General features: G+C 39.9%; 1 protein-coding gene across 2 annotated transcripts in view; it reads left to right on the top strand.

Annotated features, from left to right (window-relative positions):
- Positions 1–5,496, top strand: part of LOC138979011 (E3 ubiquitin-protein ligase MIB2-like) — an 82,139-nt gene extending 76,643 nt beyond the window's left edge. For both annotated transcript variants that reach the window (XM_070351824.1, XM_070351823.1), the window contains one exon: positions 3,107–5,496. In XM_070351824.1, coding sequence (XP_070207925.1) covers positions 3,107–3,128 — 22 coding nt within the window. In that variant the 3' untranslated portion in view covers positions 3,129–5,496. The remainder of the gene's footprint in view (positions 1–3,106) is intronic.
- The last annotated feature ends 7,467 nt before the right edge of the window (positions 5,497–12,963 follow it).

Below are 12,963 nucleotides of genomic sequence, written 5' to 3' on the forward strand. Positions count from 1 at the left end.
ACTCCACTGAACTTGTTAGCCTTTGTTGGTGATCTGTTTCGATCGTATATTTTTGTTCTTTTTTCATTATAAATGCCTTATTTTGTCTGAGAAAAAGAACTAGTTACTTAAAAATAAAAGTAAGAGCAGCAAAGTTACGAAAGCAGGAAAAGACAATCAAACATTTCCAACATTAAATACAAGGCAGTAGCCTCCCTTGCGTTTGTCTGACTTCTTAGGTAGGTTTATGATTCCTACTGTTCCGAAATCGAATGCAATAAAATCGTTATCGTTAGATTTGACTGTGATATCAACATTTATCAGTCTGAATGTCTCGAAAGGCTGAATCATATCAGATCGAGGCGTAAGCCTTGATCTGATATGATTTCAGCTTTCTCGACATTTAGACTGATACATGTTGATATCACAGTCAAATCTAACGATAACTAATACTATCCTGTCTGCTTTGAGCCATCTGGGAAATTACCTTCTTTCCGATCATACGCTTAGTTATAAACATCATGACGTCAGAAAATGTATATGTAAAAAAAAGAGGTATACATAATTGTTTGTAATTGGTGTAAATGTTTTAATGCTTAACATATTTGAAATGGCAGAGAAAAAAAAAGATTTTATGATATGCAAAATTGCATGACCATACTTAATAATTTTCAGAATGTGGTGACATATGCCTCTATCATTTTTGCGATACAGTAATTATTATGAAACGTGTAAATAAGCCAGTTTATATATATAGTTTACTCACAGACGAATTTAATTGTAAAAGAATGCTCTGGATAAGTAGTACAACAGTGTATTTTCCATCAGGTACAGGATGCTATTACTGGTTCTCTGCTTAGACATTCATGGAAAAGATAGTGTTTTACTGAATGTCAAGAGTATTTCTTTTCATTTCTATCTGTTTGTCGGTAATTATATATATAATGTTCTTATTTGCCTCATTTACTCTGTAATAAACCCTGCATAGGTACAATTAAATATAAGATTTGAGAGAAATCAACAAATCTGGAAATAATTGAATATGAACTTTCAGCTCTGCAGATCAAAAAACTTATTTTAATTTTGTAACGTTAAACATGTTGGCCATCAAAACTGTTTTCTCTTTACAAATCAGTATGTTACACTTCTTGTAAAAAGTTTTTGACATAATAATGTGCACATTTTGTGTGTTACAGACGCGACCTCTCGTCGCGATATAACCTTCGTGGTTGAAAACGACGTTAAACACCAAATAAAGAAAAAAAGACGCGACCTCTGTTTTCAGTATTACACTGGTTTTGTGGTACATCACCTGTGCTTTTTCAATTCTTTTACCAATATTGCATAAGACACGTTAATTTTCCTTTAAAATGTTAAGAACGTTGTTCTATAATGTACACTCTTCAGTTAAGGATCACTTTTTTACAAGCGCGCCACACAAAACAGGCAAGACCGAATTTTTTCATTTTTAAAAATTATATAATTGAACAACCAAGGAGTAATGACAAACAAAGCAAAGATCGAACGCGGCAGCGACAATTTAGCTAGAGTGTGTCAAACGTGACAACCCTCGAAAATGGAATTCACAACAATGTGAATCAGTGTCAATAACGCGTGTGCTCTCCGTTGTGTGCCAGGCATTCAACACATCGTTGGCGCATGGAGTGGATCAGGTTGCATATGAATGCTCTGGGAACTCCATTCCACTCCTGCTGGAGCCATTGCAGCAGTTGACCCAGATTGGCACGAGGAGGGTGATGTTGCTGTACCCGACGACAAAGATCGTCCCACATGTGCTCTATGGGGTTCAGGTCCGGGCTGTTGGCTGGCCACAGCATCCTGTTGACCCTGGCCTGCTGGATGAAGCTGTTTACAGCTGCAGAGCGATGGGGAGGTGCGTTGTCATCCTGAAGAATCGCACGAGGGCCGATCGCTTGGAGGGCTGGAACGACCAAGGGTTGCAGGATCTCATTCTGGTAGCGGACACCGGTCAAGTTGCCCACTACATGGTACAGAGGTGTCCTTAGACGTGTGCTGATCCCTCCCCAGACTATCACAGAGCCTCCGCCAAAACGCTGTCGTTCCAGAACAGCGCCTTCTGCGAAGCGCTCTCCGCGACGCCTCCACACTCGGATGCGACCATCAGCAGGTTCCAAGCAAAAGCGGGACTCATCTGTAAACAACACCTGAGCCCACTGCTGAAGTTGCCACCTCACACGTTGAGTGCACCAGGCTCGGCGAGCTGCTCGGTGATTAGCAGTCAGGGTTGTTCCTCGAACTGGACGCCTTGCACGCAAGCCAAAGTTGTGTAAGCGGTTTCGGATCGTCTGACCACTAACAACAGTGTTGATGGTAGCTTGTAGGCGTTGCCTAATGTTGTTTGCCGTAGCCATTCTTTGTTGCGTGGCCTGCCTCTGAATGAAGCGATCCTCTCTGGGCCGACCAGAACGTTGTCGCTCCTGCACTCTTAGAGTTGCGTGGAATCTCTGTTTTAGTCTGATGATGACAGAGGGAGCCACTGCAAACCTCTGGGCCACTTGCCTGGCAGCAACACCGTCTTGTAGCCATCCTATTGCCCTTCCTCTATCCAAATCGCTCCGTTTTCTTCGTGGGGGCATGTTGCTACTGTGCATAATTGTGTCAGCGTGTCAACCTTTAAACACAAGCTGGTGAGCGATGTTCATAGCCAGGACCCTGTTGTAGCACGTGCATTACAACCTTTTGCCCTGACATACGTTCCGCAAATTTCATGGGGCTATAAAAAACACCCTTTTTCTTCCAAAATGCAGAAGCTTTTGAGAAGTCCCACAAAGGGAAATAACTCTGCCTGCCAAACAAAATTCTAGGTCAAGACTCATGGTTCATTTGTTAATTCAAACACATTAATCTTTTAATTATTATGTCGATGTTTAATGTTTTGGCAATTTTTTATATTTAGATCCGTTTTTTCATTCGATCCTTAACTTTTTTTGAAGAGTGTAGATTAAAAAAATCCGGTATTCGAAATAAGTTGGTTACACCTTGCTTGTTCTTTACGAAAGATGTGGTAAAAGCCACACTCAGATAGTTTTGTTTCAGCTGCAGGTAAGTGTAATGCGTTGTGTACCGTACCTCTTTTCTGTTTCAGATCAGCAAGGCACTCTGTTTGAAGCCATTTCCTGAAACTAAAGTTACCAGACCGCGGAAACCTCACTAGCAGAGACTTGCTCATGTGTGCAAGATTACCTTTTATGTTTAAAGTGTCACTGAGCAAATGTGTTCAGAATTGTAGCCACTAGTATGTTCAAAGTGTCACTGAACAAATGTGTTCAGAATTGTAGCCACTAGTATGTTTAAAGTGTCACTGAACAAATTAGTGCAGAATTGTAGCCATGTTGTATGTTTAAAGTTTCACTGAGAAAATGTGTTTATAATTATAGCCACTTGTATGTTTAAAGTGTCACTGAGCAAATGTGTTTAGAATTGTAGCCACCAGTATGTTTAAAGTGTCGCTGAGCAAATATGTTTAGAATTGTAGCAACTAGAATGTTTAAAGTGTCACTGAGCAAATGTGTTCAGAATTGTAGCCACTAGTAATAGTATGTTTAAAGTGTCACTGAGCAAATGGCTCTAGCTCTCCACACTTGTGTGTGTGTGTGTGTGTGTGTTTGTGTGTATGTGTGTGTGTGTGTGTGTGTGTGTGTGTGTGTGTGTGTGTGTGTGTGTGTGTGTGTGTGTGTGTGTGTGTGTGTGTGTGTGCAAGTCTGTGTTTGTGCCATGGAAGTTTTTACGATTTAATGTGCGAGGAATCGGAAAGAGCGGTAGGAAAACATCCTTTGGTAGCATAACGAAGTGTTCAAAGGATGCGTTATTGCACAATATTTTCCTCTCACTCACTCTCCCTCTCTTTCTCTCTCTCTCACACTCGAACAGATTAATCGAGGTCTGCAGTTGCACTGATTCAAGCCATCACATTTGAGGGACAATCTCTAGAAACAAATATCGTGATAAAAAGCCGGTCTTTTCAACTTCAGAAGAGCTTTGAAAATGTCAATGTTATTGTTTACTACATTAATTCCACGTCTAACTGCCTGGTGTGTGTTTACTCCGGAGGCTCCCCTTGTTTTCCTTCCACCTTAACACTGCAGTATATGTTATTGTTATAATTATTACCTACGTTTTAGGTTAAACTCGCCTTTATTTCTGTTTTGATCGGTTTTTATTTTCCCTTCCTTTCTCCATCGTTCACTAGAACGCACGCGCAGGTAGACACGCTCTCCATGTCTCTTTCTGAACATGCATAATGTACCTTGCTTTTGATGCTTATGTAATGCTTACATTTAGTCAAGTTTTGACTAAAATTTTAACATAGACTGGTAATCAAGACGAGGGTTGTGGTGTATGTGTGTGTGTGTGCGTTTGTGTAGAGCGATTTTTCCAGAAAATTACTGGGCAGATCGTCATAAAATGTTCACACAAGTTCTTTCAAATGATATCCCCAGACGCTTCTTTCTATCTCTCATGTTTTCGACTAATGTCTTTGATGACATATCTGGCTTTTAGGCGGCAGTCACACACTCATTTTTAAATCACATTGATTGAAATTTTGGTCAAGCAATCTTTGACGAAGCCCCGGACTCTGGGATTGCATTTCAGCTTGGAAGCTTTGAAATTAACTAATGAGTTTGGTCATTAAAAATCTCAAAATTCTCATTGAAATTAAAATGTTAGTAATCGATCCAAAAAATGATTTCTTCTTAATTCTTTCCATTTCTTGAATCCAAGAACATCTATATCTATATACGGCTTGTGTCTGTCTGTCTGTCTGTTCACGATTCACGGCCAAAGTTCTCGATGGATCTGCTTCAAATTTGGTGGGCATATTCAGGTAGACCCCGGACACAATCGTGGAAAATTTTGAATACGTGCGTGCTCTCAGAGCGCAGCGCTGAACCGATTTTGGTTTTTCTGTACATCCATTCCCAGTAACTCTTCCTTATCTTCTCCAGTGTTTTGCGCGTTTATCTCCCTGCCTTCGTACTAGATGAATACCCGCTTCGCCGGGTCCTTACCCATCTAAAAAAAAATCCAACGCATACTACAATTGCATGACATTCCGGTTTTAAAGGCAGCTCATTGGGAAATGAGCTCAAACACAATATCGAAGACGTGAAATGCGTCAATCGAGCAACTGTCGTAACTAGGCTACAATGAGACGGTCGGCTACCTTGCACCATAGACACGAACTGTGACATTCTTGTTTAATTTAGGTGAAAAGTTTGAAACAGATGGGCTCAAAACCGACAATACGATGATTTACTGACCGAAAAAAACGTGCTCGAGTCATTCGGCGAAGGTGGTGAGCTTTCAAACTACCACGACTGAATAACTGATAACACATCTTTGCATTGTGCATTTTCCAGACGAGTAGCATAGTGCACTGGTTACGGATTCGGAATTTCGATCCGACGCTATGGGTTCAAGTGCCGCTGGGAGCTAAGTATTTTTTTCATTATTTTTTTTATTAACCTTTTTCTTTATATAGTGGGGCTCCTATGTTGCAAAATCATTCAAATCATGCAACAAACACCAAATTAAGCAAATATGAAGAGTTTTATGTGCTTAACAAAACCTGATACAGAGCCATCGCGAAAAATAAAAAAATGGGTAGTTTTTAAACAATTTTTCAAAATGGCCGCCAGTGTAAACGGTTGGGTATGTTAGGCATATTTCACTTCATGTGATTAACAGCAAATTTGGCGTAAATGGACATTTGCTTTTGCTTAACAAAACCTGATACAGAGCCACCGTGAAAAAATTAAGAAATCAGTAGTTTTTTTACAATTTTCAAAATGGCCGCCAATAAAAGGGTATTTAGGCATTTTTGATGCTACAAGACATTCTCTTGCAATAGAAACTAACACAAACACATTTTTAAACAAAACAATACATGTATTGTTGGTGCAGAGAATGATTGGACGGTGTGGGTGGCAGGGTTGAAGAATTTGTGGATTACCTAAACTGTGCAAAAATAAATATATTGCACCAATTTTCATACCAAAACGAAAACATTCATTCCTGTGCTGTTATATTCAATGTATGCTATTGAGGGCACTCAACTTGGCTAACTGGAACACTTTTAAGATAAAAGGTGGCCTTTACATGGGTTATTTGACCGCCGCCCAAATAAGGGTACCCCCAAAATAAAACTGATAAAAATGTAATGTATCAACTCAAAAGTCGACTAAAATTCATAATCGCTGTATTTCGAAAACGTTGTTTGTTCTCATGTGTTTACACAACTAGCACATTCCGGCAAGTGTCTATACTCAAAAGAAACTTTGGCAGTACTTGAAACAACCATCTGTCATATATACATGCGAAGTCAAAAATATGTGGGATGTAAGTCAACAAACCTGTGGCAGTTTTTAAAATATTATTTCGTGAAGATTTGAAAGTGTACTCAAACGGTTGAACTACGCCTCGTGCGTAGACACACATTCCTGAAAGTTTCAACGCAACCCACTTGGTCATTGCTAAAATACATGGATTTTAGTTGACTTGGGTATCCCTCAAATTTGACACATAAACATCTCATCCGTGAGATCGACACATACATCAGTAGGTACAATGGCACAACACTAGAAATATGCAAGATGGCGAAATAAAACAACCTGTTCTGGATGGATAATCAAGTTGACTTTCTCTTCGTATACAACAGTGACCCAGTTGTGCCTCAGGAATTGTCGTCGGCTTTTTAAAAGGTACCCGAAGTTTTTGTCACATCTCTTTGTCACGTCAAGGGTATCCTTATTTTGACGGCGTAAATGATGATGTTAAAAAAAAAATGTGCCAGATAGCGAAGATGCGAGCCTTTAATGGCATAGACAGTTTGAATAAAATGACACAGGAATAAAAGTTTGAGTTGGGGTATGAAAATGGGTGCAATAATATTTTTGCACAGTTTAGATGCTGACAGTTTTCACAGGCATGCAAGCACATTTGCAGAGAGCTGTGCTCTGCAGTCCTTCTTAGCAGCATTTGCAGCGTTTTGTTGTACAGCTCTTCTTGCAGGCACACCTCATGAGTTCTCGGCACACGCTGGATACCTCTTGAAAGCTCGTCCAGAATGACTCCCACTTTCCAGCCTTGAACTGCCAGCCCACAGAGTTTGGAAGTCTAATAGGTAGATGGCTCTTCTCAATCTCATGTCCTGCAGCAGCACCTCACTTGTAAGGGGATTATGGTCAGCTTGGCAGCTCTTTTTACTGAAGAGGTACCGTCTAGCACTGTTTACACCCAGTACGTTGCTGGTTTTGTCCTACAAATGTACACCAAAAAGCTCTTGTGCTGCCCGGTCAGAGGTACTCAGCTTACAAAGAGGAGCAGACAACCTGAAGAAAGTTTGAGTGACGTCTTCAAATGCTTGCCATACTTCCCAAGCCTTCTGATTCCCCAATACCATTGAAGAACGACATAGTGTCACAGCCTGTAAGGCTATGCAAAATGGGCAGACAGGGTGACTTCTCTTGACCAATGGCTTTGGCAATGTGGCGATACACTTCACAAGCAGAAAAAAACGCAACACAGCTGGAATGAGAAGCAGACTGTCTGGCCTCCTCTACATCCATGGTGCAGGAAATCAGCCTGGGGTACCCTTCACACAAAAGATGAAAAGTGACATTTTTATTTGAATGTATTTGAATAATGTTTACTATCTCAGAGAGTCGGTCAAAGCCGGGTTAGCAAGTCTTCACACAACAGACCAAAATGAAAGAAAATTGTATTTCATGAATTCGTATAATTCTTACTGTTTCAGGTTAAAAAACAAACAAACACAGTTTCCAGTGACCCAACTGATTCTGGAATCTTTCTGACCGCTACATTTATTCGCTTCAAACAGTCGCTAACAGAATGTTGACCATAGTGAGGGTTCGTACGTTAAACCCATCAAATTCACAGAGGTCGCTTACAAATGATGTGCAAACATGTTCCAATTAATACAAATAAAACAAGAAGGGCAAAGCCCATACGACTCACATGCTTGACCTTGACCCAAGGTCAAGGTCATCCAAGGTCATGCAACACAAAGCTGTTAATTCAAGACATAGGAAGTACAATGGTGCTTATTGGCTCTTTCTACCATGAGATATGGTCACTTTTAGTGGTTCACTACCTTATTTTGGTCACATTTCATAAGGGTCAAAGTGACCTTGACCTTGATCATATGAGACCAAATGTGTCTCATGATGAAAGCATAACATGTGCCCCACATAATTTTTAAGTTTGAAACAGTTATCTTCCATAGTTCAGGGTCAAGGTCACTTCAAAATATGTATACAATCCAACTTTGAAGAGCTCCTGTGACCTTGACCTTGAAGCAAGGTAAACCAAACTGGTATCAAAAGATGGGGCTTACTTTGCCCTATATATCATATATAGGTGAGGTATTCAATCTCAAAAACTTCAGAGAAAATGGGGAAAATGTGAAAAATAGCTGTTTTTTAGACAACATTTATGGCCCCTGCGACCTTGACCTTGAAGCAAGGTCAAGATGCTATGTATGTTTTTTGGGGCCTTGTCATCATACACCATCTTGCCAAATTTGGTACTGATAGACTGAATAGTGTCCAAGAAATATCCAACGTTAAAGTTTTCCGGACGGACGGACGGACGGACGGACGTCCGGACGTCCGGACGTCCGGACGGACGGACGACTCGGGTGAGTACATAGACTCACTTTTGCTTCGCATGTGAGTCAAAAATCTTACTGTTAAGATGTATTAGGTAACAAACCTTGATACAGTAGTACTAGTGAAATCAGCTCCCTTCTGTGGCACCGGAATAAATGCAGAACGCTTGTTCCCAGGAACCGGCATGTGGTGTAACTCTTGTATATATCCTGTAAAAATAAAATTCACACCAATGCACGGTCAACTTAAAATAAGCAAAAGGATGAGAAACAAGCAACAAACCAAAATTGTAAAACTCAAAGAGCGGTACCTCTTCATTTTTCAAAACCACTTATCTCATTTGATTAGCATACACTGTATGCTTTTGTCTGTTACCTACCGTCTTTGAAAGTTTGATCACAACACTGTAAAGACATGGGGAGTGGAGTGTTTTTATCTCCAGCTGGTCATCCTACTATCTGGCCTACCCTCACTCAGTTTTTGACTCTACCCCTCCCCACCTTATGGAAGTCCTTAACGTAGGCAGGACTAATCATTTATCATACCATGAACAATCTCTTTCTCCTCGCCTTTTATTCAAAGTTCGTTTAATCTGTTTAAAATCACCAGCGTGGCGATCATGATTTCCTTACTTGTAATCAACAGATAGATCTAGATCTATCAGCATCACAATTCAGCTGATGAGCTATTGCAAGATTAAACAAAGTCTCTGCATTTCAGCGCTTCACCCGATGAATAACAGACCCCAGGGGAGAATTAAACAGTAAAATGATGTGACATTGGTGAATGGATGCGTATTCTTGAAAACTTACCTTCAGAAACGTTGTTTTCGCTCAAATCAAAACACGCAATGTTGCGGAGGCCGCCATCTTGAATTTTCATGCTGCGGATATATAAAATTCTAAAAACGATCAAATTAAATACCAGAACACAAAAATACCCATAAGAGTATTTATGTCATGCATGTGATATCAGCAGACAACTTCTGGTGCATGGTAAACCATTGAATTTTACATTTGCTGAGTTGGGAATATTTACTGCTGAGCGCTTTTGGTACGAATTTCGTCTGCTGTAAATGCAGCCTTTTATTCCCTATCAAAAACAAAAACAAAAGATTTCTGAAGTGGCTCTGTATCTGAAATCCCTTAAATAATTATAAGGAACAATATCACAAAGTATGATGTTTGTTGCAAGATGTGAATGATTTATGAGTGCGTCTGCAACATACGAGCCCCACTAATAGACCTCAATTGCATTCAGACTGCAACAACCGGTTTTTGCCTCTGTGTTCATTTTTTTTAAATGCGTAAAGAAACTGTCCTATGCTTTAAAAAAAAAATCCAATCTTGACTTTCAACTGTACATAACCATGCATCGCCATCGTAATAAAAAATTAACGAGGGAAAACAAAATAAAACACCGATGAACAATATTGTCTTTTCTAAACTTCTTGACAGACATTTCCCCAATAAATAAGGAACAAGTCACTAAACTTAGTTATTTACGGTCTACTGAATAATGTTCTTCCTTTTAAACTTTACCAGTAACCCAAATTTTCCCTATAACCAATCTATGTTTGTCCAACAGTTTTACCGATATAAAATTATTAAACACAAGTTCAACATACAGTAATTGTTGGACTTATTGTGAGAACGAAATTGTTTTTTTGTGGGTTTTTTTTGTGCCCAAAAATTATGTTCATTTGGAAATGCGTTGAGGATAAAGTGATTTGTAAATACAATATGACTATTAAAAATTACCTTAAAGGAAGTTTTTTGGGCGTGTTTAAAAATTTACAAAGTTTTAAGGCAATAATAAGTTATGTGAATTATTTGATAGTGATAGCCAAAATGTGTGTTGGTATTTATAGATATGGTTCCCCTCTGGATATTGTATGCATTTCTGAGAGGGAATTGTTAAATAGAAAAGTTGTTTAAAATACATTTAGAAATAGTATTGTTAACGATATAGGTACATTTAAAGTAGAAACGTTAATATATAAAGCAGAAAAAAAGAAAAGAAAAATAAAGATCAATGAAGAGGGATACTCCCCGCCAAAAAAAAAAAAAAAAAAAAAAGGATTGTAGCTGCCTGCATGCAACTGAGATAAAAAAAAAAAAGAGAAAAAAAAGTTCAACATAATCATTTATTCTTCTCCTAACATTCAGGCCAACAAAGTCAATTGTCATAGGCAGTTATTCGATTCCAAGACAATCATCACAGGTTTGAACTGACCCTTTCGTTTAACCATTCAAAAAACAACAGCAATAACGCTGTTAGTACTACAGCGCGCTCAACGTTTGCCTTTTTGAACTCTGGATGAGATTTGTTTCTCTGGTGGCAAGCTTACCGCGCGTTCACAAACGCATGCGTACTAGTTAGGATTCCCCCAATTTTCGCGACCTTGACCGAATACTCTCGAAGTCACCACTCCGGCGTTCATGCATAGTGAACAGTTGGAAAGTTAAACTTCGGGAGTTCCCACTTCCGAAAGAGGCATCTACTTCCAGTGTTGCTGACTTCCTCCTCATGCATACGGGCCCTGGTAGACGATTTGACGACCAAGGCTGACGGGCATCGTCTGGGTTTGTTTCTCCGGGGTGTCCATCCCCGTAGCTAGAGCTATTTTGGCAACTCTTAATCGCCATGGTGAGCCCGTGTCATGGGACATGTAAGGCATTTTGTAGAGGTAGTGGAGCCACGCACCCTCTACCCCACCTCGTCCTGGTAGAAACATCGGCAGTTGGTTTGGGACTGCTTATTTGCTAAAGCTAGCTTATTGTGTTAACCCCTATATCTAAGGGCCGTTCACTATCCACCACCTGTGACCCGCTGGGTTGGGGATGTGTGTGTGTGTGTAGCCTGACCCCCAGAAAGCCTAAGGAAAACCGTGTTGCCAATTGCAGTCCCCCTCCGCTGCCAGCTGTACCGAGTTTAAAATTTGTCAGTTACATTGTTGCTAACGACTGAACCACAAAAAGAACATAATTGAACCGAGACTTTACTGGGTGGTCGCCCTTTTATTGAATTGCAAAAATCTTGTCTGCACGAAAATCACGTGCATAGCGCCGTGATGTTTTTACTTCTGTCTGAGGTTCAAGTGGCAGAGATGAGAAAGCCATATCAACCGTAATTCTGTGACACTCCCTGCGCCTGCAATTAAGGTGCGAAAAATGCCACGACTATCTGAAGCCCAGTGCCATAATGCAAAATCAATAAAAGGGCGACCACCCAGTAAAGTCTCGGTTCAATGATGTTCTTTTTGTGGTTCAGTCGTTAGCAACAATGTAACTGACAAATTTTAAACAGAATTTTGGTGCTTTCCTCTAACATATTTGAAAAAAAAAATGTTTACCTGTGTCAAGTTTCTTTTTTTATATATATGTGTGTGTGTGTGTGTGTGTATTTTTGTGTGTGTGTGTGTGAGTTTGTGTGTGTGTGTGTTTGAGTTTGTGTGTGTGTTAATTTGTGTGTGCGTGTACGCGCGCCTGTGTGAATGAATGCAAATGAGCTAATATGCTGTCATACAGGAATCAAACACAACTCCAAATGTAGGTTCCCTCCACTGTATTATTCAGCTATGAAAACATACACATAAATACACACAATCATAAACATAAATATGTTAGGTATTCAAAAATCCAGTACTCACAGTTTTGTAGGCAAAAACAACTCGAGATTACAATCTCGTACACAATTGCACTAACAAAACTCTCTACCCTTCACTTTGGTAGAGAAATACACAAACAGTCCTTGAACTCACAGGCACACGATATCTATTTTACGGGTATTGACTCACGGCTCGTGTGTAGTCAAAAAACTAGTTGTAGTTCCTATTCCGGCAGACTTAAATCACCGTCTGCTCTGCCTACTAAACATTCCTTATATCTAAAGTAATTAAGATCTTGTAGACATATTTTAACTCTGTTCATACACAGAATTACACAGCGTCTATGGCCGTTCACTAGGAAATGTATTTAACTACTAATTCCTTCTACTGGCGACCTCGGTCTACTCAGTTTCTATCGCCCTGTGACCTTTATGGTCCATGCAACTATACGGACAACCATAACCTTGCACTAGTTTCTCGAAATCCCGTCGAATCTCAGCTGTGCGGGTCTATAGGCATGATACTTCGGCGGCTTCTCAGATACTTCATACTGTCATCTGGGCACTATCTTCCTTTCCGACCGGTTATATGACGCACTGCGCAAACATAAATAGCGGACATCTTGTCTTAGATATCTGTCTGCTATGTTTACAGTTTACAGTGTTAGTCGATTCAGCTTATGCGATAAACATTAGTGGTATT

This window comes from Littorina saxatilis, linkage group LG10 (assembly GCF_037325665.1).
Source record: "Littorina saxatilis isolate snail1 linkage group LG10, US_GU_Lsax_2.0, whole genome shotgun sequence".
Classification (NCBI taxonomy): Eukaryota; Metazoa; Mollusca; class Gastropoda; order Littorinimorpha; family Littorinidae; genus Littorina; species Littorina saxatilis.